This window comes from Rana temporaria, chromosome 6 (assembly GCF_905171775.1).
Source record: "Rana temporaria chromosome 6, aRanTem1.1, whole genome shotgun sequence".
NCBI classification, from domain to species: Eukaryota; Metazoa; Chordata; class Amphibia; order Anura; family Ranidae; genus Rana; species Rana temporaria.
The window spans coordinates 168633738-168660979 of NC_053494.1; the positions used below are offsets into that span (position 1 = coordinate 168633738).

Sequence of the window (27242 nt, forward strand, 5' to 3'; positions counted from 1 at the left end):
GTCTTGGTGTGAGAACCATATTTTATATCCTCTCCTACCAACTAAGGTCTGGTCTGTCGCTTGGGGAAATCTGCTTTCTTCATCAAGCAGGGAAAGCAGACCCATTGGTTTCTGAAGAAACATGTCCAAGAGAGGCCGGTTATCTTCATACTTCACCAAAGCAGCATCTATTCCTTCACTCTGATATTCCATCTATAAAAAAAATAATGAACACACATCACACTCGTGAAAGGAAGCATTTTGTTTAGAGAACACGCACAGTTTATGCACGGCATAAAGGAAGCAGTCTACAAGGGTTCTACCCAAAACAGATATTTCAGTCATGGCCTGAGTGCTACAGTGGACTAATTTACCCATGTATTCAATTACCCTCTCAGAGATTCTAAATTAGGCTTTGCCCTCTATGCCAGGTGTCTATATTGTCTTGCTTTCTTTTGAAACAATTACCAACAATTACCAAATACAATTAAACTAATCAGTAGAGAGAGAAACACATCCATATACTGTAATAGCTTCGGCAGGTGGCAAGTGCAGAGATCTTGGTGGGTAAATCATTTATAAAATGTATCCTAACAACTATAAACTTTTTGGACAAACAAGTCATTTAAATTGGAAGTCAAACTTTTTAGTAAGGACCAATTCTCACCCCTAATCCAAGTGCCTTACTATTTTACGATATTGCATTTCAGCAAGCCAGCATTCCTAATGTATCAGGTTCTAAATGCCAGCCCCAATATATGGTAGTATTGGCAGCTATTTCACCCCTTCTGATGCCACCTTTGCTAGGAGTGTTCAATGCAGGAAAACCACCAGTGACATCAGGACCTCTCCAGCTCTCCTCTGCCCATAGAAATTAATTGACATGTATATTAAGTGTTTTTCAGAAAAAAAAACTCTGCATCAATCCTCCTCCTTTTAGAAAAGAAAGCAAGACAACTGGATCATGTGAGATGTGTTTAGAACACAACTTTATTGTACATTCACAGTTAAACTGAACTTAAGTGTAGGCTTTTAAAGTGACGCTATCCTTTCCCTTGCATGGCAATGCAAGGGGGTCAATTAGGTCTCCCCACAGTTCTAGTGCCATGTGATAGGCCCAATGCTGTCACATTGTGTGGAGACCATGACCCTGCATAAGCTCTGATACAGGGGTCTTCAAACTATAGTCCTCCAGGTGTTCAGGAACTACAATTCCCATCATGCCTAGCCATGTCGGTGAATGTCAGAGTTTTACAATGCCTAATGGGATGTGTAGTTTTGCAACAGCTGGAAGGCCATAGTTTGAAGATCCCTGCTCTGATAGGTCAGTTTTGAGCTTATGCAAGGCTTCTTTCCCTGATCCTGGCAGCTGCTTGGAGCAGTGGTGAACAAAAAGGTGAATATATGCCGTTGGGTGGATTTTCGCCTGCATGGGCAAAACAAAGAATACATTAATGCAGGTATTTTAATGAACCATTTAATTTAACTGATACCTATACTCTATAAGTTTAGAAATATTGTTCCATGTATATAGTTTGGTTTTGAAATAACCACAAAAAATCGAAATATGATGGAGAAACTTTAAAGAGCTTTAAATTTAACAACACAAAATAAAAAGATCCATGTGTTTCTAAAGGAATCCAACAACTTACCTGTTCCAGGGCAAATATATGCTGATTAAAATAAAACTGGATTTGTTCATTGGCAATGTTAATGCACAGCTGCTCAAATGAGTTCCGTTTGAAGTTTTCAAATCCAAAAATATCTAAAATTCCCACGTTCATACCACTCTCAGCATTGCTAGAAACAAAAAGAGAACTTTGCTTTTAGCACACAATTTCATGGCAGTCACAGGCTTAAGGTAATATCTTAAACCTGGTCAGGATTTGCATATTATTTAGACTTGAGAATATTTTACACTCATTATTATAATTACAGTTGCATGATTAAATGTAATTAGAAAGTACCGGTACTTTAAAAAAAAGTTGCTTCTAAATACGACACCCTTAAAGGCAAACTAGACTTCCAAAACTTTTTTAAGTATGTGCGTGAAAGTAATCAGTTTAAAGCGGGGGTTCACCCCCAAAAAAAATGTAACATTACATTCAGCCGAGTTGTCAGAATGCTGATTGGTTAGCTGGGCGTTCCTAATTGATTGACATCCTTCCGACCGGCGAATAAAGCGCGTCACGAGTTGCCGAAAGAAGCCGAACGTCGGTGCGCAGGCGCCGTATAAAGCCGACTCGCAGTCCGGCTTCTTTCGGCAACTCGTGACGCGCTGTATGCGCCGGTCGGAAGGATGTCAATCAATTAGGAACGCCCAGTCCCGCAGATTACATACCCGGAAGCAGCGGTGAAAATACGGTATGTACGGCAATAAAATAAAAAAAACAGCCGATTGTCATTCTGACAACTCGGTTGAATGTAATGTTAATAATTTGTTTTGGGGTGAACCCCCACTTTAAATTCTATCTTCTAATTAAAGTTTGTCTGTGTTTTAAAAACCTTGTTTCTGTGTATATATGTACATATGGGCAACCATATTTGCTCCATTACATATGAATGATTGTGCTTCTGCTCAGTGTAGTTCTATCAGTCTGTTTTTTATCAGAAAGCACAGCACTCTATAGGGGAGATTTACTAAAACTGGTGCACTTAGAATCTAGTGCAGCTGTGCATATTAACCAATCAGCTTCCAGGTTTTTTTCTCAAAGCTTAATGTTAGAAGCTGATTGGTTACTCTCCACAGCTGCACCAGATTGTGAATGCTCCAGTTTTAGTAAATCTCCCCCTATGTGGCTTTTACTTTACAACATTGTATATCAAAAAAGCACAATGACTGCAGTGAAAGACAGATTTCTGCCACATAGCTAATCATAAAATCATATACATCTATTTGGCAATGAGGACTGGCCCTGAAAGGGTTCAGCAAAGAGTGAAAATCACCACATGCCCTAAACCTTATCTACTATTACTCACCTACTATTTAACCACTTCCATACAGGGCACGTATACACCTTCCCGCCCAAGCCAATTTTCAGCTTTCAGCACTGTCGCACTTTGAATGGCAATTGCGCGGTCATGCTACACTGTACCCAAACAAAATCGGCGTCCTTTTTTACCCACAAATAGAGCTTTCTTTTGGTGGTATTTAATCACCTCTGCGATTTTTTTTTTTTGCGCAACAACTAAGAAAAGACCGAAAATTTTGAAAAAAAATACGTTTTTATTTTTTTCTGTAATTTTATTGTAAATAAGTAAGTTTTCTCTTTCAATTACGGGCACTGATATGGTGGCACTGATGGGCACAGATGAGATGGCACTAATGGACATCGACGAGGTAGTACTGACGGGCACAGATGAGGTGGCACTGATTGGCGGCGCTGGCATGCCGCACTGATGGGCACACATAGGCGGCACTCATGGGCACACATAGGCGGCACTGATGGGCACTCATGGGCGGCACTGATGGGCACTCATGGGCGGCACTGATGGGCACTGATGGGCACTCATGGGCGGCACTGGGCACTCATAGGCGGCACAGATGGGCACTGTGGGGTGGCACTGATGGGCACTGTGGGGTGGCACTGATGGACACTGTGGGGTGGCACTGATGGACACTGTGGGGCGGCACTGATGGACACTTTGGGGCGGCACTGATTTACTTGTTGCCAGTCAGTGCCCATTTGTGGGCACTGATTGGCATTTTTTTTTTCTTGCATCTTTTTTTTTCCCATTTTTTTTTTTCAGACTTTTTTCCCATTTTTTTTTTTTTTACTTTGTTTTGCCCTTCCCTGGTGGGCATCCCTGGTGGTCCATGTGGCGATCCGAGGGGGGGCTGCGCTGATAAACAATCAGCGCGAACCCCCCCTGTCAGGAGAGCCGCCGATCGGCTCTCCTCTACTCCCGTCTGTCAGACGCGAGTGAGGAAGAGCCATCGACGGCTCTTCCTGTTTACATCGTGATCAGCCGTGGTTGGACACGGCTGATCACGTGGTAAAGAGTCTCCGTGAGAGACTCTTTACCGAGATCGGTGTTGCGGGGTGTCAGACTGACACCCCGCAACAACGATCGCCGCGATGCGCCCCCCCGGGGGCGCGCATCGGCTGAGAATCCTGAGGACGTCATATGACGTCCGGTCAGGATTCTACAACCACTTTGCCGACGTCAATCTGTCATTGGCGGGCGGCAAGTGGTTAACTATACAGGGGTATACAATGTAATACTGACATATAATCACACACAGGTTGGACTTGATGGACTTCTGTCTTTTTTCAACCTCACCTACTATGTAACTATCCCTAACGTAACCCTTATGCCCCTTTCACACTTGTACGACTTGTCCCATGATTAGGGACTGCAAAGCAGCCTGACAAGTCATTCCCCATGATTTCCAATGACAACTATTCATATTAATACGACTTCAAGTCATACCGACTTCAAAGTAGTCCCTGCACTACTTTGGTCCGATTTTGATGCGATTTCATGTTTATAGACCTCAAGTCTTCCTGAAATCGACTTTGAAGACATATGTGGTAGTGTGAAAGGGGCCTTGGACTGACTCCTAACCTTCCCTCTCACCCAAGCTGTAAAACTTAACCAAACCATCTAAATTGAACCCCTAACTTTGCAACTTCACCTGACCCTAACACTTAAACTTAACAATAACCTAACCTTAACCCTATGCCATGCCCTAAAAATGAACCCTTTCCACTTAACCTAATACGTAGCCACTAAAACCCTAACCATTTAACATTAACACTAATCCTTAAGCTCTTACCTTGAACCCTAATGCAATGTTTAAATAGACTCTGTCAACTGTTGAAAGGTACTGGCGCAATAGTGTTTGGTGCAGACATAATAGGTTCTGTTGCCAGTAGGGTAAGTACAGCATTATATGGGCTATTGTTAGAGTCAAGGGTTAAGTTAAAGAGAACCTGTCATGTTGCCCATTTAGACTCTTATTGGCCCAACCCCAACGCACGTATGCTCACTTTCCCAATGCTCCCTGCCATTCTGTTGCTCCCAGAGTCAAACACTTTGTAAGCTTGATGTTGGATGTTGGGAGAGTTTTTACAGGACTGAGGACATCCTACTCCTCATCAGGTGTTTGGGCCTGCTGATAAGTTAGACCTGAGCACTACATCTTGGGAGGAGATCACATGCTCCCCCATACTTGGAAATATTGGATATTTGCATGAGCTGGTATGGAGCAACTAATTATAAGTGAAACGTGGGAAAGCAGAATATAAGTGGGTCGGGGTAAAGTAGTAAGATATTGACACTTTGCCCCAAATGGGCAAGATGGCAGATTCTTTTTAACTTAAACCTCAACTCTAACCTTAGCCCATATAATGCTATTCTTACCTTACTGGCAACAGAACCTTTTAGCTCTGTGCCAAACATTATTATGCCAGAACCCTCGAACAGTTCCCATCACTGATTCATTGCTAAGTTTCCTAAACCAAATTATTCTAAAAGTCCATAGATAGATACTTGGGGCTGGATTCACGAAGAGTTACGCCGGCGTATCAGTAGATACGCCGACGTAACTCGGAATCTAAGCCCGTCGTAAGTTTAAGTGTATGCTCAAACTGAGATACACTTAAACCTAGCTAAGATACGACGGCCTGCACCGTCGTATCTTAGGGTGCAATTTTTCCGCTGGCCGCTAGGTGGCGCTTCTGTTGATTTTGGCGTAGAATATGTAAATGACTAGATACGCCGATTCACGAACGTACGCTTGCCCGTCGCAGTAAAAATACGCCGTTTCCGTAAGAGATACGCCACGTAAAGATAAAGCTGCCCCCTAGGTGGCGTAGCCAATGTTAAGTATGGCCGTCGTTCCCGCGTCGAAATGTGAAAATTTTACGTCATTTGCGTAACTCGTCCGTGAATGGGGCTGGACGTAATTTATGTTCACATCAAAACCAATACGTCCTTGCGGCGTATTAGGAGCAATGCACAATGGGAGATTTCCACGGACGGCGCATGCGCCGTTCGTGAAAAACGTCAATCACATCGGGTCACAGAACATTAACATAAAACACGCCCCCTGTCCCACATTTGAATTAGGCGGGCTTACGCCGGCCGATTTACGCTATGCCGTCGCAACTTACGGAACAAGTGCTTTGAGAATACAGCACTTGCCCGTCTAAGTTGCGGAGGCGTAACATAAATCGGATACGTTACACCGCCGCAAAGATACGCGAATCTACGTGAATCTACCCCTTGCTATTAATATAGTCACTTTACTGAAGAAAACACATGCATTACTTGCCATATATTTTTGTCTGGCTGGAGCAGAGTGTTGATTCGGTTCACAATCCAGCTGAAAAGTCTACCATACAAAGCTTTGGACATGGCATCTCTGACATCACCAGCTTTATCCACTGTGTTAGTGCGTATTATGGTTTCTCCCCTTGTTACCACACAGTGCGAGGTTAGTGCCTCCTGAAACTCTTCTGCACCAATGCTGAGAAGGGCTGCAGCTTTAAACAAGAACATAAAAACAGAGGCAGCTAGAGAAGATAAATGAAAAAAAAATCTAATAGAGAAAAAGGCTGTTGTCTTACAATGAGGCACCGCTGAATTAGCAACCAAAATTTACAAACATTTTTATGCCTTTAATTGAAATAATGGCACTGAAAATCATTATGGAGTTGAGTTACTGAAGGCAAAAATGCATTTATTTTGCAAGGGAATTTTTCTAGCACTTTTGGAATTTTGTGGGATTTCCCTTTACAAAGAATACCCAATCATATGCAAGGAAAAAAAGAAACTTGAATTTTTTTAAATGTTTTTGCCTGCACATTATTGGGTGATAAAAGTCAGCAGAGCTTCAACTCACTAAGCTCTGGGAAAAATTCTCTTACAAAGTGCACATTCCCTTGCAAAGTGAATGGTCTAAAGGCAAGCAAGCATGAGTAGTGACATCATTTTCCTTATTTTGAAGAGCCACCAGAGCTTTCCGAATGTTAGTGTGGCTGCTATTACGTGAAAACATGCAGATCTGAGGCTTGGTAGTGGGAGTCTGTTAAACTTAAAAAAACATTGAATCACCACTGTCTGAAAATATCCCTGTTCCTGATTTCCACCCACCATATTGCACTGTAGAAAGAGAGAGAGAGCGAGCCCATGTGGAACAAGATGCATGTAGTTCTATCTCTTTCTCTCTTCTCCCTTCTGCTTTCCCTCTGTACATATTTGGTATTGACTTTTTTTTTGTTCGGGGCAAAGAGAAGATGCGATGAGGCATATGATATGATATGGCAAAAATCTCCCGCAACACACCGGCTATGGAAAATTCATATGTAGTTCTATTTAGATAGTATGTTACCACATCTGTAATTGTTGCTTTCAACCCCCAATACCCCCCCCCCCCCCAGTGGGTTTCCAGTCATCTGGTCAGGAAGGCATTATGTACAGTATATAAGGCAATATGTATATATTTGGTGGACTTGCCTGAAGGTACATAGACTATGGATCTGCACATACACTTAATTCTACATTGTTCTAGGGCCTAGAATCTAGGCTGTAACCTGCATAAAGACCCAAGTGAGATGCTCTTGAACAAACCCCTTGAGGGAGTTTCATGCTCAGTTGCAAAACATATGTGCTTCATTTTTGACGCCACTAATCGAACAAGCTAACTCGTGGAGATCCCTAGTATTACATTTCTCTGAAGTTCAACGCAACTGCCATAGCTTTACAAAAGTACAACAAATTCTCAGAAAATATGGGCCCCCTGGATTCTCTATACCTAACCATTTCCTCATCCCCTTACCTTTCATCCCTGTACTCTTTTCCACTCTTCTTTTATTTCCTTATCTTTAATTGTGGTGTAATATCATATTTTGAAAATATAGTCTTTTTTCCATTTATAGCTTCATCATTATGGCTTTTCCAGTTGAACTGCCCTTCTACGGAAGCTTCATGTCATTCTGAGCAACCAATGACCTACTTTATGTGTTTTCCCTTTTATTGTTGATTGATGGTTTCAACAAACACACAATCTCTTATGTAATCTAACAGATTTACCTTCGATTTAGCAGGGATGTGGCATTTGTCAATAATCTTTGAATTTTATACTGTAACATTTTGCTACAGGGTTGTCCCCCTCTGAAACTCCTAATAAACCGATTGAACAAAAAAAAAGTGATGAGAAGATGTTGGTCCCGGGGCCCCCCCCCCCCCCACACTAGGTTTGCCAACCTACCAGATTGAAATTTACTGGCACGACACATGAAATTTACTGGCACGGCCACGTTTTTACTGGCATTTCACAAAAGTTACTAAATTACATTTTTAGGTGAAAATGTCAGTATTTAGGCTACAAACAAGTATGCTAGGCAAATAGCAATGTGATTTAAGGTAGATATTAAGGTAAAAAAACATAATTTTGTTATTTTCGATATAATAAGACTAAATTATTTAGTCACATCACCCCCTGCCTCCATCCCCCTCTGCCACCAACACCCGCTGCCTTCACCCCCTCTGCAGTGCCACAATCTCCCCCTGCCTCCAATCTCCCTCTGCCTCCAATCTCCCCCAGGCCCCCTGCCTCCAATCACCCCCCTGCCTCCATCCCCCTCTGCGGTGCCACCAACAACCCCTGTCTCCATCCCCCACCCTCTGCGGTGGCACCATCCCCCTCTGCGGTGCCACCAACACCCCCTGCCACTAACACCCCCTGCCTCCAATCTCCCCCTGCCTCCATCCCCCTCTGCGGTGCCACCGCAGCCACCATCACCCTCCTGCCTCCAATCTCCATGCGCAGTTCCAAGCCGAACCGATCTCGGCTTTTTTTACTGGCACATTCCCGCAACCAGGGACATTTACGAATGGTGGAAAAAGTGCCTGTTTATACGAACTGTCCGTAAAAATACGGACGGTTGGCAACACTGCCCCCCCCCCTCCCCAATGTCTTCAAGCAGCAACCTCTTTACCACCCAAAGCAAAGCCCTTCTGCTAGGATCACATTTTTGTATACAGCATTTTCTCATTTTCTTACTACAATATTTTGACTATGTGTAAGTAATCATTTAGGAGATGATGATGATCGTATTACTACTGGCAACAAAAAGTGTGGGCAATAGCTATATAGGGAAAAGCTTATTCTTTTTGTCCACTCTGCTTATTCCACAGGCAAAGCGAAACAAGACAGTGAGCAAAGCTTGGAACTCCCAGGAATATTCAGCTATAGCTAAAGTATATTAATTTGGGTGGATTGAACGATATAAACTTTATTTCCAATTCCAATGACATGCCATTTAGGGGGAATGTGAAATATATTAAGCCTACATTATTTTCATGTTTTTTTTTCCCTTGTTGTTAAGGAAATGAAATAGCTAATTAAACATATTATCTGTGATATACAAGCACATTCAGCCTTTATGCTGGATGCTTCATTATACCATTTTCTAAGGCTTCTCCATCCGGAACTTCACTCTTGTCTATCTGATGCTTAGAAGAAATGGCAGTAAATTCAATGTTTCCTGTGTTTAGTATTCCAGCCAGAATCCTGTACACTGAATGGACCTCCTGTAATTAAAGGTGAAAGTTACAAGACATGTTTACAATCTTAGACGATCACTATACAGGAACAGTAAACATATTACTATTATGTCTATTGCAGGTGATGCATATTTTAGGAATAATCATCTTATGTATTGGTGTTTTTATATTTAACAATATTGCATTTCTGAGACCTAATCTATAAAGAAAAGAGTTATTTGACATATAGCAGTTCACCAATCGGAGAATGGTAAGGCTGGCTTTACACCTATGCCTTGCAGTAATACACACTTAGCCACATCTATAGAACCCAATTGCACTATAGGAAGGCACCTGCTTTACAGCACATCACACACACACAGTAATGCACTATGCCTTGTGCAGTGCACTGCATTGGGAAAAGTAGTAAAAAGTGAATTCTCCTGTCTGTTGTGGTGTATTGGCATTCCATTAAAATAAATGGGCTCCCTTAAAGTGCATGTTACCATAACATTTCATGATCTTGTTATATGTGCCTGTTGTACTATGTATTTGTATTAAAAAATATCCTGTTCTCTTTGCATTGTTTTCTTTGTGTGAAATTCCTGCCTGTCCCATCTCCCTGCTTTCCTAATTCAAACCGACCATGCTTAGCATGGAAGCACATCCATCCCAGGTTGGTCAGTTTTCTATTTTTGCATTATATTTGGGAGCACATCTTGCCTGTACTCCAGACTTGTGTTGACATGCCGCCTTGCACAGCTAATCACTGGGAAGATCAATGTCCTGCAATGTCTCTCCCTCCTGCTATACCTAATGCCACGTACACACAATCAGGATGGCTTTTCTGATAGAATTCTGCTCAAGCTTGGCTTGCATACACACGGTCACACGCGTCAGAATTGCTACAGGCGATCGGATTTTCCGATAGGAATTTTTTCCGTCAGAAAATTTGAGAACCAGCTCTCAATCTTTTGTTGGTGGAAATTCGACAGCAAAAGTCTGATGGAGCATACACACAGTCGGAATTTCCGTCCAAAATCTCACATCAGACTTTTCTTGTCGGAATTTCCAGTCAGCTCTCTAAGCTCCTTATGCAGCTAATAACAGAGGTCATGCGATTACTTATAAAAAAAAGAAAAAAATAATAATGTGTGTGTGTGTATATATATATATATATATATATATATATATATATATATATATATATATATATATATAAACACACACTATAATACCAAAAGTATTGGGATGCCTGCCTTTACACGCACATGAACTTTATTGGCATGCCAGTCTCAGTCCGTAGGGTTCAATATTGAGTTGGCCCACCCTTTGCAGCTATAACAGCTTCAACTCTTCTGGGAAGGCAGTCCATAAGGTTTAGAAGTGTGTCTATGGGAATATTTGTCCATTTTTCCATGAGTGCATTTGTGAGGTCAGGCACTGATGTGGACGAGAAGGCCTGGCTCACAGCCTCCATTCTAACTCATCCCAAAGGTATTCTATTGGGTTGAGGTCAGGCCAATCAAGTTTCTCTACCCCAAACTCACTCATCCATGTCTTTATGGACCTTTCTTTATGCACTGGTCCAAATCATTTGGTGGAGGGGGGGTTATGATGTGGGGTTGTTTTTCAGGGATTGGGCTTGGCAGTGAAGGGAACTCTTAAGGCATCAGCATACCAAGACATTTTCGACAATTTCATGCTCCCAACTTTGTGGCAACAGTTCCTGTTCCAACATGACTGCGTACCAGTGCACAAAGCAAGCTCCATCACCCCAAACCTCCTAAATGCCACAAAATCACTTATCCCCCGCTATTGGAAGCAGGCCACTATTCCTAGCATCCAACAATGGCTACAAGTGGTTGATCAAGTCTAGCATATGGAAGACCTTACATTTGAACACAGGGATTCAGCCACTATTGCGCATAACATATGGGCCTGCTGGTTCGCCTTCACTGTTTCCTCAGCCTACTCTGAAATTATGTCTCAAAATATTTGACTGGACCTTTTGCATTTCCGGTTTACATTTCAAGTTTAATTTCTTATGTGACTAGAACACGAACTAGGGCCTCACGTTTTTATTGTATATTCATGTTTTTACATTTTTTCTAATGTTAATATGTATGATATAAATTGTGTCTAATAAAATTATACCTTTTGTAAAAATCTAGTGTGTACCACACCTCTAAAGTCCGACCATTTGGGTTACCATTTTCTGACACCCCCTCTTTTTTTCACCTAAAACACGAACCACTTCACCTTTTACCCCCCACTTGTTTCCTTTCCCCCCTATTTCCTTCATTTCACATTCTATTTCCTATCTCTCTACTTCCTTGGAGATTTGATAATATACAACTACAATTATTGTAGTTCTTCATACATACTGTTTGGAAACTAATCTAGAGATTTGTCCAATACTGCCTAGACAACTGTAACTACTATCTTGATGTAGTCGACGATTGCATGTACAATGCAATGTCTTGTCTCAAGTCCTGATTGTTCTGACTATATTTTCAAGAAAAACTTTTTTAAATAATACATATGTGACAGAACCCACTGTCACTGTGTGTTTTGGAAGGGACTGTGGGCTGGCCTCCTTCCCACAGAATAAGGCCCAGAAGAGACTTGGAATGGCATTGGGATCATGTAATGTAATGTATTGCTACATCCCTTCTCCCCCATTCCCCCTCCCCCTCTTGTTGCTGTGTTTAATTGTGTTGGGTCATGGCACGTAGACAATGGTCTGGACTGGAGACATTTCTTAGCAGGAGATGTGTAAGGAGGGGCTGCCTGCTTATCATAATCCCTTTATGTTTCAACTGTAGATTCTGTTTCAATGTTTGTACATTGTATGTTGAGTTCCCATTAGTTCTTCCTTGTCCCTTACCCCCTCGATGACAAGGCTAAGGGGAGTGTCCCTAACTGTGTAAATCTAAAAGTGTATGTTTGGTACTTAATAAAGAGTTGATGTTTGTAAGAGTTGTATGTTTAACCCTCAACACCTGTGTGGCTTGTCTCGTGATTGGAGGGTTAAGGGCTGGTTATGGCAAATCTGCAGGCTGCGGGTGCGTTTAGAGGACAGAAACACAGGTCTGGCGAATGTGCCCACCTGGGGTATCCGAGATCCGTCACAACATATATACACACATTTAGCCTTACATTTCTATTTTAGCTGAATGGGTTGCTTTACAAGGTAAGGGTTCACATATACTTTATAAACTTTAAAGCAACACACGTTGAGAGACTGTCACTTGATCCAGCGGAGAATGACCAGGTCATGTGTCATTAAATGTCAATGTATACCCTCAGAAAAATGCCACATGGACTGCATTGGACAAAACACTTCCTTTTGACCAACAAAAGACCCAGTGATGTCTAAACTGCGATCTACACCCCCCTTAGCCTTGATGTTAACCTGCAAAGCAACGAGAACCAGTTAAAAATGCCTCATTGCCCAAAACTATAAACTTGGCTTGGCTTGATATCATCTATGAAGTGTGAGGGAAAGCTGGAGCTGCTGCTAGCCTATTAGTGGGGCAATAATTTCAACCAATTGTCTTCCTAGGCAGCAGCCAGCCAATTGTGTCATGTCTATGGGTACAGTTAGAAAAATGACAGAAGCTGATTTGTTTCTACGGGTAAAATAATGTCCTTTTAAACCTGTGGTAGACAAAGCTGTGCTATCTATGTAGGTATAGATCAGTTTCCTTCAGACCATATTTTACATTGTAAAACAATGAATTAATTTGGTTAATTGAAGGGTCACTAAAGGAATTTTTTTTTTAGCTAAATAGCTTCCTTTACCTTACTGCAGTACTGGTTTCATGTCCTCATTGTTTGTTTTTGCTTTGAAGTAGCTGTAATTCTGCTGTGATCTCCACACTTCCTGGTTGCCTGTTTCCTTATAACCATGGTACTGGGAGATTTTCACGGTGGTCTAAGCTGTCATTACTATGTGTCTAAAACTCCTCAGAACCAATCAGATTCATTTTAAAAACAAAACACTGCCCTGGATTTGTTTGTTTTTGTTCTGTGAGTCTTCCCGACTCACCTCTCACCCGGAACTTCATGTATGTACCTTTAAAACCGAAAGTGAAACTAGAGGCACATTATATGATAGATTAAATTCAATTTTTAATCATTTTTAAAAGGAATCAGTTAACTTTTATGTCTCTATACCCTGTAAACAGTCATTTCAGCAAAAACATTTTTTTCCTTTAGTGACCCTTTAACTATTTTACTAAAAGCAACAAGATTTGGTCACCTCAATATGGAAACATGACTGGTACTCACCTCATTACTAAATCCTATAATCCTGAAACAATGTTGAATTGCTGCAAACTGTCTTCTGTAAGATTCTTTAGATATGATATCCTGCATCACTGAACCCGCCTCATTGTCAATATATCTATTCATAGAAAGAAAGAAAACACATGAACAATACAATCGGAAAAAAGACGCTGGGCTTGTTCAATAAGGCAGCGTAAAGAGAGACTATGTAAGCAAAGGTGCCTAAAGACATAAGAGAAAATAGTCAGCTTCTGTATTGAACTGAATTGTAATTGTACTGTCTCCCCTCTACATTGTAAAGCACTGCGCAAACTGTTGGCGCTATATACATCCTATATAATAATAATAATGTCTGTACAATCTTCACAGCATGAAAACTAGTTGAGCTCTCTCAGGGAATAAAGCAATCAAATGGAATGGATCTCCACAGCCACTTGCTGATGTTTTCCTCTGAGATAAGCCACTTCTTAGGTGCCCCATGCTCCACAGTTACAAAAGTGAATGTTGTCAATTTGTTAACTAATTTAGTCTAACAGTCATGTAACTAAACCTTCCACGATTTGTTAATGTACAATTATTTCTCACTGCAATGGCAAATGCTGATATTGTATTTGTTAAATTTGAATAAAAACATTGGAAAACAAAAAACTACTGGTGAGTGAGTGAGTAAAAAACTTGTATAGCGCTACACATGCAAACTGAATCGCCTCAAGGTGCTTGGTATCCATTCCCTACTATTTTTTGCCTTCAGAATAGATTTTTTTATTTTTTTTTCTGAAGGCCTGGTGATTCCCTTCCATTCGGATACTGGTTGGTAAAGTGTTCCATAGTCGAGGTCCTTGGACTGCAAATCTTCGTTCTTCTTTGGACTTGTAGCGGGCCTTGGGTATTTGGAGTAGATTTTGGTTGGTCGATCGGAGGACACGATTTGGGTTGTGACATTTTAATTTTTCACATAGATATTGGGGCGCACTTCCTTGTACACATTTATGTGCGTCAGGCAGAGCGCCTAAAACATAATTCTATCTTTTACTGGCAACCAGTGGAGGGACCTGAGGGAGGGAGAGAATGATTCCCAGGTTTTTTTCCCTGTTACAAGTCGTGCCGCCGTATTCTGGACGACTTGTAGACAAGCAATTTTGGATTTAAGGAGTTCGAGGTAAAGGGCGTTTGCATAGTCGAGTCTGGAGTTGATTATTGTTCCCACCACGGCTGCTGTGTCTTCCTTTGGGATGAAGGGAATGAGTCTACGTAGCAGGCGCAGGAGATGGTGGGATCCGCTGACTACTGAACCTATTTGTGCATCCATTGTCATGTCAAAAATGACTCAGAGACTTTTGAATTTGGTGCTAGGGGAGATGGTTTGTCCCAAAATGAGCGGGGGCGTCCATGTTGTCATAGCAAGTCTCTTTAGGTTGGCGTGGAACAGAAGAAGTTCTGTTTTTGATCCATTGAGTTTAAGGTAACTCTCCGTCATCCAATTCTCTATCAGAGTAAGGCATTTCTCTAGTCCGAGATAATGATCCTTTTTGTTACTGATACGAAAGTAGAGTTGGGTGTCACCCACGTACGTAAATTCTGGTTACTGATGATTTCGAGAAGAGAGGGCGGAGATAAATATTGAATAGTACGGGTGACAAGGGTGACCCCTGAGGGACTCCGCATGACACCGTATGTTTTTCAGAAGTGAAAGGACCTAATTTCACTATCTGTGATCGGTTTTCCAGAAAGGAGGAGAACCAGGGTAGGTCTGAGTCTGCCACTCTAGCTACTTCAGCTAGGCGAGTCAGCAACAATTTGTGGTCTACTGTATCAAAAGCTGCACTTAGGTCCAACAGTACCAGAAGACAAGATTCTCCTTCGTCTGCTGCTTCGAGAGCGTCATCCCATATTTTGAGAAGTGCTGTTTCCGTCCCGTGACCAGGACGGAAACCCGATTTAAGTGGGTCCAGTAGTTTGTGGGTGTCTAAATGGTGTTGCAGCTGTTGCACTATTGCTTTCTCCATTACCTTGGAGAAGAAGTTTAGGCCTGTTATGGGTCGACGATGGTTTGGGTCTTTGGGGTCTAGGGTGTTTTTTTTTTAGAATGGGTTTAATTATGCCTTGTTTCAGGGAGGTCGGCACCATGCCTTCCTTAAATGATTGGTTTATGAGGTGTGTGATAGCCGGTGCCAAAATATCGGCACATTATTTCAACACTTTAGTGGGAATGATATCATTAGGTGATGTACTGTCTCGCAGGGTACCAATGATATTTTTGGTGGTGTCGATGGAGATAGACTGTAGTGTAAATTTCGTTGATTGCGGCATATTTGTATTAATATTGCCTTTTTGGTTTAAAGGGGAGTGGGTAGAGGATCTTTTTGCTGAATAATTTCACAGATATTTTCAATTTTGTTAATGAAATAATCCGATAATTCATTGCAAAAATCTTGTGATTCAAAATTCGGAGCCTCTAAGCAGGCTGGGTTCATGGTCTGAGCGACTAAGTTAAAGAGTTTGCGGGGACGGTTACAGGGTTTTGCGAGGACATTAGAAAAATTATCTTTTTAAATTGTGTGGTTTTCCTCTGTTGAGCTTCTTCTCCAGGCTGCTTCCGCTCTTCTGCGTTCTTGCTTCAACAACGTGAGATCGTCGAACCAACCGGAGTTGTTTTTCCGGATGAGCATTCTGCGTTTCGGAGCTTCTATGTCTGCTGTCTGTAGTAGAGCTTTGTTGCTGGAGTTGAGTGTTTCTGCCGCTGTTTGACGTTGTTCTATTGTTTTTATTATTATTCAATAATGTGGTTTTGAAGAGTTCCGAGTGGAGATTCTTCTGGGATCTTGTCCAGTGTGTTGTTAACGGGTTTGCCGTTTTTTTTAAGAGGGCGTTTATAGTGATTTTGAATTTGATTGCATGGTGATCTGTCCAGGGTAGGGGCTCATTTTCCAGTATGTTGATATCCATATCTTGTCTGAAGATAAGATCGAGAGTGTGAGGCCCGCATACCAGTTGCTGCAGACCTAATCCTTCCAAGTGGTCAATACAGGCGTCGGCGACGGGGTCCTGTGAGGAGTTGGCCCAGAGGTTGAAGTCCCCAAGTAGCAGGAGATGTTTGATGTTTAAGGTATAGGTGGAGATGAATTCTGTCAATGATGTGAGGAGCTGCGTTTTTGGTGCAGGTGGTCTATAGCAGAGTAGTATGTGAACGGTGTCCTGGGGATTTGTTTGAAGTTGCAGAGTGAGGGTTTCCATAAATGGCAGTGAGCTCTGTGGATCTGGTTTGGTGAGCGAGAGGTAAGCCTTGTAGATCACTGCTAGGCCTCCTCCTCTTTGCCCCACTCTGTTTTCGGTTAAAATACCATAATTCTCTGGCACAAGTTCTCCTAGAATGGTGTTACAATCCAATGTTAGCCAGCTTTCTGTGATGAAGAGGCAGTCAATGTTGTGTTGAATGATGAAATCGTGAATTTCCTGTCTGTGATTTACGGCAGATCTTGTGTTGACCAAGGCGCATGATATGTGTTGTAGCTGAAATGTTGGCGTCCTATTTTTGACGGTCGATCGTCGATTGATTCTTAACAGTTGCTCTTTCTGTAGTACTTTTTTTGTGGCATCTGGTAATGTTGAGGCGGTTGTCCTTAGACCCCAAATGGTTTTTGCTGAATATTTCATGTTACCCATGATAGCAGATGCGCCGAAGACGGTGAGAATGGTAGTGGTGGTCGCGCTGGTGATAACAATGGTGGAAAATTCTAGTGATGCTGATGAGTGGCGATGGATGGACCCCCAAACTAACCCCCCAGTTGATCCAGAGGAAGGCGAAAAAAACACAACCGAACAATGCCAATCAGCTGCAGCGGGGGAAAAAATTCCTTCCTGATCCCTCAGGGGCAATCGGGTGAACCCTGGATCAACTTGCTATGGCGGTCGAGGCCTGGGTCCTTACCTGTTGGAGTCGATGGTCAGGGACCTGCTTGTCCCATGTTATGTGGCCGACAGTCCTCTGGTGTAGGCACGGCAGGTGAGGGGTGTTGGGACATGGAGGGAGGAAAAAAGAGTAAATGGGGAGGAAAAAAGAGTAAATGGGGAGGGAAAAAGCTCTGATGTATTCTGGTGGCTGCCGTCGGTGGCCCGAGGGTGGGGGGGTTCACAGGTGAGCACTGGTTCCTGATCTTTGCAGTAGAAGTTGTGAATGGTGAGGGGGGGAGAAACGGGAGGGGGAAACCACAGAGGCTACTGAGGCAGAGGGCGGTCTGGGAAATGGGACTTGAGACTGAAGATGTGGCCGGGACCATGGGAGGATGGGCGGCGTGCCGCCAGGCCGCAGCCGCGGACTTTCCTAAAGCGGCCGCCGCGGCCTACGGACCTCTGTGGGGAGCCGGGACTTTCCTTACAGTGTGCTCCGTTTATCGACCTTGATGTCTGTGGCTGGCGGTAATCTGCGGGAGGAAGAAGGTAGGAGGTAGGAGGAGAGGAAAAAGAGTGGGTGGCTGGATGGATTGCCGGCCGCAGCCACGGTCTGTCCTGCTTGCCTGGCTAATAGTCAGCAAGCCTAGGAGGCATTAGTGGGGGAAATGTGGCTGCGGTCAGCTGCTGTTTTTAGGGAAGGGAGAGCTGGGAGAGCTGGGAGAAAGGGACCATAGGCTGGATGGTTCAGGATCCGAGGGGTATTGGTGGACCTGGATACCAGGAATGCTGGATGCTAGCTGGAAGCTGAGAGCCTGCCTGCCTGGAGCTATGAGCCACACGTCCTACTCCTAGGACCGTGCGCCGATATGAGCTCCTGTTGCTACTGAAAGACTGGTCTCATCTGGCACCGCAGTAGTGCAAACATAAGTAGATAGATCGCCTTTTTCAACCTTTTTAATATAGAGAAACCTTTGAAAAAACTTTCAGATCTCAGGGAATCCTTGTTTAAATTTTTCTTTGTTTTTATCTTCAGCTTATGATACAAGAGTAAATAAAAGAATAAGGAATATAACATACTTAGTGTATTTGAAACCCAAGACTGCTTAAATTGGTTGTAAACCCAACCACACAACTTGCACCTACAGGTAAGCCTAGATTAAGGCTTACCTGTAGGTGCAAGAAATATCTCCAAAACCTGCACGGTTTAGGAGATATTTACAATAATGACAGGCACCGATGTCTACAGTGCATGAGCGCCATAGACAACGGCGCAGGCGTACTGAGCGTGCCGTTTTTGTGAATGCCATTATTGGGGTTAATGCCACATTCCCGCGCATGGGCGGGGATCTGCCGGTCCCGCGTCATCGCCGCTCCAGCCAATCACAGCGCCGGATCGCCGATAACAGGAAGAAGACATGGCAGCGGAGGGAAAAGAGGAGGACCTCGGGGGCTTCGATTTCAGGTAAGTGCCACATAATGAGCTCATTATGCCTTTCTCTTGCAGGTTTTTCGAGGGGGAGGGGGTTACTTCCTCTTTAATATGACATAATGATTTTCACTAATAAAAATGTCCAAAAAAATAATGCAGACCATGAAAATCATAGGGCTTCTTAGTATTGTCGGTCAGTGGAAATATGCCTCCTTACATTGGTAGTCAAAGAAGTGTCCCCTTACACTAGTAGTCTGTGAAGTGTTTCATTATATTGGTGGTTAGTGAAGAAGGGCCCCATTACACTGGTGGTTAGAATGCCCCCCACATTGGTGGTGGGTGGGAAAAGATCACTTGTATCAGTGGTTACTTATCTGAGAGGTAGAAATTGCTCAAGGAATCCCTAGAAACTCCAGAGGAATATTGGTTGAGAAAGGCTGAGATAGATAGGGATCCATAGATAGATAGATAGATAGATAGATAGATAGATAGATAGATAGATAGATACATATATAGATAGATAGGACTGCTTTACCTAGGAGGCTTATTTTCTGGTAGGTTATATTCAGAAAGCTTTTTATGGTGATAAAGTCCAGCATAAATGTAGTAAAATATGTGAAAATTTTTCTCACCCCTGTAAAAAAATAAAAGAGAAAGCACATTGGAGCGTTATAATGCAATCCTCAATCAAGCGCAAATGTTGTTTCCTCTCTAGCCTGGGTTAAACATGAATATTTTCTACATACTGCAAGTTTATGGGCTAAAGATTTAGCAACTTCTTTCAACAGTTGGGTAAAGCATATTTTATGTAAACTCACTAAAACTTTAAATGATGCAAAATTAACCCAAATGCTGTTTTATTTCTGGTTCATTATTTCATTAGTTGCACTTCATTACTCTCTTCCATTATAACATTATTATTATTACGCTGCTGGAAGAATCATTTTACCAGCTCTGTATGGTGTTCTAGAGAAAAGGCTAAAAATAGTAACATATTTCTCTATATTTACAACTCTGAGCATTAGAGGGGAATTGTTTCTTATACTTATTTTATTATGCAACAAAATAGAGGGTAAGCTGAAACTACTGAAAGGGAGTTGAACAGGCAGCATGCATTTATTTAATCAGAATTTTTATCATGCACTATGTCAGTATATAGCCAGCTGTTTCTAGTGAGTTTGGAGGAGCCTTAGTAGCAGTGCTAGGACAAGGGGTGGGCAGAAGGGATGGCTGCCCTGGGCACTGCGGTATCATGTGAGGTGCAGGGGTCCCACAAGGAGATTGGGGGGAGAGGATTTGTGTTGGGTGGGGGAATTTGGGGGGTAGCGGGGGTTATAAATGTTCTAAATGGGGAAAATCGGGGGAGGGTGCTATGAAAGGTGATTTGGGGGCGGGATCTGTGTTAGAAGGGGGGATGCCGAAGAGGATTTGTTCTAGAATAGGTGATATGGTGGAGGGGGAAGGGGATGTGTACAAGAAGGGGATTTTTTGGGGAGGGGGATATTTGTGCTGGTAGGGATGATAGGAGGGTAAATGTACTAGGAGGGGCAATTTGGTGGGGACGGGGAGTGATTTGTGCTATAAGGGGGGGGGGGGTGGATGGAGGTATTTGTACTGGGAGTGGTAATTTGGAGTGGGGGGAGAGGATGCATACTTGGGGGGGGGGGGGGGTTTGGGGAGTAGAGGATTTATTCTAGAAGGAGTGTTTTTTTGGGATGGGGATTTGTGCCAGTGGAATTTGGAGAGAGAGAGAGAGGATTTGAGCGGGGAGGGGGAATGGGGGGAATGGGGGTGCGGGCAAAGATTTGTGCTGGGAGGGGGGAATTCAGCAGGGGGCAGATTTGTCCTGGGAGGAGGGGGGATTTATGCGTAGGGGGTAAGTATTTAGATTAGTGCTCAATATTTTTGCTAACACATTCTGCTCATACATCTTGGGGGTGGGGGGTGGCGCAGTTTGGCATGTGCACCCTGGGCTCTAGATGACCTTGTCCGGCACTGCTTAGCAGCACTATAGATCTAAACTACTTCATGTAACCTGCTCCTACCAGTTCAAAATTTGCCTGTTTAGGTGAAGCACACATCTCTCGTACAATAAAAGGATAGCCCACACAAAGGTGATATAACTGTACAGGTGGATCCAGATAGATTGAGTTAGTCCCTGATTTATTATGTCTTAATTTACAGGAATTGCCTGAAATGGAAGCTTTGCCAGCTTTAATTTCTGGGGGTTTCCATCTATTTCTGTGTTTTCTAGCAACTCCTGTTGCATCCTATATTCTGTAAAATGAATGACCACAGCAGTGGTGCAGATTTCGCAAGCACAACAGGATCCCTGGGATCCTGAAACTCCCAGGTGCGTGAACTCTCCAGTGTTTGACTAAAATATCGGTTTTGGGTGAACAGACCATATAACAGTTGGCAATTTGTTTAGTGTTTTAATATTATAACAACACAAGCTCTTTAAAGTGGACTACTTCTACCTATAGGTAAGCCTAGAATAAGGCTTACCTATAGGTAGTGGAAATATCTCCTAAATGTGGTCCTTGTAGTCCTCCAAAAATCCCCACGGCACAAGCACAGGGAAGAAACAAAATTAAGTGCCATTTCTTTGCCAGCCTGTGCCGTGAATTGCGGGAGTGACGTCACATGGCTCCGGCGAATCACAGCGCCAGAGTCCGCAGCCCGGAAGAAAGAAGACACAGAAGATGGACACTTCCTGCAGTGGGGACATCGCTTGATTCTTTTGCAGGTAAGTGTCACATAATGGGCTAATATACGACGCATACTAGCCCATTATGCTTTACATTAGCAAGTTGGTCAGGTAGCAAAAGAGGAAGTAAAACCCACCAGGGTTTACTTCTTCTTTAACAAGAACAGTAATAGTACAACAAAACTGATTTAAACCAAAAAAGTGATAATATTTTTTCTTAATATAAATGAGAATAAGCTTTGCATAAAAAAAAACTCAACTTTGTTTTTCAGATTGCCTGTATTGCCCCACAACAACCAACTATGTGTCAGGAGCATGTAACGCTCCTGCTAAATCACAGCTGCTGGTCTTATTTCACCATCCTGATTTTGACTGTGGCATTCTCCTGGTTTGTCTACCTGCAAGGTGATTGATGTAGCCAGTCTCTGGGACCAAACCTGATTTAAGCCAGCCAAGCCTGTAGTCCATTCTTGTGATATTGTGTTTAACACGTGTTCCAAGCTTCATGTTTGTCTCACCTGTCTGCTAGATTGGATTCCCTTGTTGATGACCTCAGATCTGATATTGTATACACTTGGAACTCTGAATACCTTTTGACTATGGATTTGACCTTGACTATTCTGAACCTTGTGTGCCATGTACCTGGACTGTTATTGAACCACTTTATCTGTCTGCCAACTGCAAGTACCTGTTTGTTGTGCTCAGTTCCCCCCTGCTACGGCATGGTAGCCAGGCACTATAGCTTTTTATAAAAAATCTTCGAGGCAACTGAGTACCGGTAGACCTTCTTGCCTTATGGGAAAGGGGGCTGCTATGAGTGAATAACAGAGAAGCTAGCTATAGTGCCTGACCACCTGTGTTAGGGGTAAGCATGGCACTATGTACTTAAAAACGTCCACCATCCAACTTTCTACTGTATGTATTACACTGAACGGGTAACCTGGAGAATATTTCAAATGTCCTTTTTTCAGGTCTTGGTTCTAACTGTGATCTGTACAGCATAAGAAAGGACATATAGTAAACGCTTCTCTGGATATTGTGGGCAATGGGTCCATTTTCTTAACAATCACACCCTGTATACAGTGAAGCTATCTACTTACACAGCCTGCTTAATAACTCGAGACTTCTCCAGCAGGTATTCAGAGATCTTTGCACCCATTACCGCCCCTGTTGGTGTAAACATCATTTCAAGATATTTTCCAAACCGGCTGGAGTTGTCATTGATAACAGTGCAGGCGTTTCCGAAGGCTTCAACTAAAGGGTTAACTTGTAGGATCTTTTCTCGCAAAGCTCTATTATTTGCCTGTGAAAAGAGTCTTGTTACAATCAACTGTCTTTTTAATTTTGTAGAAAGTCTTAAGTAAGATACCATAATAGTGTACAATAAAGACAAACGTTGTGGTTCTTAGCATGTGTACAATAGATAAGAGCCAGGGCTTGGCCACGGGGAGTGCAGGAAGGGAAGCTGCCCCAGTTTCATGTTGAGGAGGGGACCACAATTATTTGTTTACAAATACAAAAATTCAATTATATTTAAATCTTTTTATATGCTTTCCATTGTTCTGGTATATTGTTGTTGTATTTTATTTTGTTTTAGACATGAAGACAAAAAGTCTATATAACAACTTTAAAAATGTAAAGAGGCATCAATACAAGCATGCATCCATGGCTAAAACTGCTAAAGTTTTTTCCTCTTGTATTAGTTACTTAATATTTAATTCATAGCGGGGTGATCTGACATACACAACCATTTACTTCTTCGTAATATGTGCAACCACATGCTCCACTGTGACTGGCATGTGTGTTCTATCTTTTGTTTTGTCTCTGACCAGTTCGGTGCTATTAACTATTAGTGCAAGGAGACCAGCAGAGGCAAAGAACAAACAGATGGAAGATACCACAATGTCACTGCACACTTCCAGGTCAACATGAAACCACATATTTATATACATATTTTTCACAATAAAAGATTGGGAATAGTAGTCAGCGCAATCCACAATTGGTTATATTACATTTATTTCACTCTAGGTGGCATACATCTGATTGCAGCAAACTGAATCAATAGAGATCTGTTTGTTTCCTTTGCACCGGTAGCATTTTCTTTCAACATGAAACCAAACTGGTGGACCCGAAGCTACACAGTGATGCTGACACAAGCAGGGTGGCAACTGGTTGTGGCAGGTGGCATATGACGATCAGGTTTGCACATTGGGTATGGGGGGTGTGCAGTATAGTATCTTCGCCCTAGGCCCTAGATGACCATGTCCCGGCACTGATAAGATAAAAATACTTGAGCAACATAGATACTGTATTTATTGGCGTATAACACTCACTTTTTTACCCTGAAAATAGAGAGTAAACTGTGCCTGCGTGTTATACGCGGGGGGCTGTGGAAAGTTTTTTTCCTGAAACTTCCCTCTTAAAGTTAGGGTGCGTGTTATACGCCTGTGCGTGTTATATGCCGATAAATACGGTAGATGTGGACAAATCTTTACTTTCATCAGTATTTTATGAGTTACACAACACTGTATTAGATGTGTCTGGTTTAATTATTTCTTGATAAAAGGGACACCCTAGGAACAGATTTACTAAAGAGAACATGCGTTTTGTCATTGTACAGCTAAAGAGTAATCCAGAAGGTTATGACTAGCCATGGGCTGTTTTACTTCAAAAATATACAGCGGCAATTTTCCTTCTAATCTTTATCCAGGTTGGCACCATCCATTTTAAGTAAGTGTCCTAACGTGGAAGCATCGAAAGAGGGGCTAAACAATTTGCACTACCACGTGATTCTGAAGGTTCCGAAAACTAACTCATTACTATCTTTGATTCCAGATTCTATAAAGAGTATCAAGAAGGATATTTTTCATTATATGAGAAAGGCAGCAAGAAAAATAATAGCTTGCATGGAGAGAGAAAGTAGGAGTCCAAATATAATAGATTGGATATGTGAAATGAACGAAATACAGTATATGGAAAAACAGATTAGAGAAGAAGGATATATAAATAGTCAAATGCCAGTAATATGGCAAAAATGGGATGAATTTTGGATCTCGGAGGGGATGAAAGAATATATATAAATAAAAACCAGTAGAGACACAAAGAGGAAATGTAAATTAAGCAGAATATGGGAGAGAGAAGAGGGGGAGAGGGGGAAAGAGAAAAAAAAAATTCAAATTCTCTTTTTTTTTTATGGATGTTAGGATGAATGGACATGGAAGATAGTAGGATAAATGATGAAATGTATTTTGTTTTAATGATAAAGTAACTAATAGATATTCATCAAGATTCCGTATATTGAATAATTAATGGGAATAATGTATATTGCAATAGAATCTTGGATAAATGTAAAACTTTTGTATTTGAGAAAAAAAGATTAATAAAGGTTCAGAAAAGTTGTCTTTGAGACCTGGCTGCTCACAGAATGAACAGTTCAGTGCCGCCCCAAGGGAAATCAGATCCCCTACATCTATAATACATGCAGTGTTTAGACTATGTAAAAAGTGTCTACAGAGGGCCCCCTCTGGTGTCAGTTTCTGGTGCCAGCTCTAAAGCCCTGTACACACGATCAGTCCATCCGATGAGAATGGTCTGAAGGACAGTTCTCATCGGTTAATGGATGAAGCTGACTGATGGTCTGATGTGCCTACACACCATCAGTTAAAAAAACGATTGAGTCCAACGCGGTGACGTAAAACACAATGACGTGCTGAGAAAAATGAAGTTCAATGCTTCCAAGCATGCGTCGACTTGCATACTAACGGTCGGTTTTGACCGATCAGTTAGGCGTCCATCGGTTGAATTTTAAAGCAAGTTCTAAATTTTTCGACCGAAGGATAACGGACCAATGGGGCCCACACACCATCGGTTTGGACCGATAAAACAGACCTTCAGTCCGTTTCCATCGGTTTTGACCGACCGTGTGTACAAGGCCTAAGAATCTACATAGGTTACATATGTATTCCTATCCTTGGCATTTTTTTGCCGGGGGGGGTTGCTGAAGGATTAGAGTATGACCAGTTTATACCCATGTCATTATGCTGTGAGAAGTTTGACGTAAGATTTCAACGAGGAAAGGCCTGGAAACGATCCCCTAATTATTATTCTATATACGTACAGTAGAATGATGCGTCTGGAAAAGCGATACATTATATCAAAAGTGGTTTGTATTTGTAATTTGCACTCATCAGTCTGTTCTGTATAAACAAAATGTATACAACCAATTCATGATATGTATCCAGTGTGCTATTCTGTCTAGTACCAGCTTTGTTTGACAAAGAACAAGTGACATTGGATAAGGACATACTGTACCTTTCCGAGGAAGGTCAGATGCTGCACGATGAGATGCGCACTCTCTGTTTTTCCTGCTCCACTCTCTCCACTTATAATAATGCACTGCCACAGATCACAAATAATGAAATAATTACCATCATAGAAATGGCTGAGCCAAGTTAAAAAATACATGCTAATAATATCACTGCCATTAAGGATGATTTTTTTTCTTGCTATTGAGTATATATTGTCCAGGTTAATGTCTTATCAGACAGTAGCATTATTTAAAAAAAAAGCCCACAAAGTGGGGTTTGAAGACTTCAGTTGGGAAGAAGTGGTACCCTTTCTGTCTGAATACTGATATTGGTTAATAACATGCCTCCTGTGTGAAGGCGGATGTATTAAGCACTACCTAACAGCGGATCAACTGTCTTTAGCCAGGGACAATAGTTACTGAATCTCTCTACAGCAATGCCAGAATCTTTAGACACAGCAGGCACACACAGAAGAAACCCACTGCATGCATGCTGATACGTTTGCAGGTTTTTTTTATTCAGAAATGTCGGATGTCCAAGGGTATCTCTAAAAATAAGAGGACAACACTTATTAATTTGGAGATCATTTTTTTTTTTTAGTCAAGGCTAACATTTGTACTGGTTGTGTAAAGCCAAAAATGTTTTTCTTTTAAAATTTTAACCACTTTCATACGAGGCACTTCCCCCCCTTCCTGCCCAAGACAGTTTTTATCTTTCAGCGCTGTTGCACTTTGATTGACAATTAAAATTGAATATAATTTAATTCCCACAAATAGAGCTTTCTTTTGGTGGTATTTGATCACCTCTGCGGTTTAAAATTTCTGCGCTATAAACAAAAAAAAGTGAGGAGATATCCCTTCTTAGACAATTATTATCCGAACGTGTATACCCATTGGTATTTTTTCTCCCTAAATTAGTTGCTTTGACAGCTCAAATACTTTGGCCTTCCCATCACTTTCTGTATCAAAGACAAAGATCATCAGGACCAATAGTACCAATGGTACTATTGGATCAATAATAAGAGTGAATCATCAGGAACACAAAGAGCAGCAGAGAAGGTTCTAACACAGTCTATCTAAAAAGAAATAAAAAATGTGACTTTATAAATTCTTTAATGTTCAGACTAGCTTACTGTGAG

The 27242-nt window shown here is 42.0% G+C and overlaps 1 protein-coding gene across 1 annotated transcript in view; it reads right to left on the reverse strand.

Moving 5' to 3' along the window:
• MYO3B (myosin IIIB) overlaps window positions 1-27242 on the reverse strand; it is a 332748-nt gene that overhangs the window by 211939 nt on the left and 93567 nt on the right. The window contains exons 7-14 of the mRNA XM_040358502.1: window positions 26109-26192; window positions 22898-23100; window positions 19623-19721; window positions 13771-13885; window positions 9396-9522; window positions 6260-6470; window positions 1632-1779; window positions 39-192 (exon numbers count right to left, since the gene is read on the reverse strand). Coding sequence (XP_040214436.1) covers window positions 39-192; window positions 1632-1779; window positions 6260-6470; window positions 9396-9522; window positions 13771-13885; window positions 19623-19721; window positions 22898-23100; window positions 26109-26192 — 1141 coding nt within the window. The remainder of the gene's footprint in view (window positions 1-38; window positions 193-1631; window positions 1780-6259; window positions 6471-9395; window positions 9523-13770; window positions 13886-19622; window positions 19722-22897; window positions 23101-26108; window positions 26193-27242) is intronic.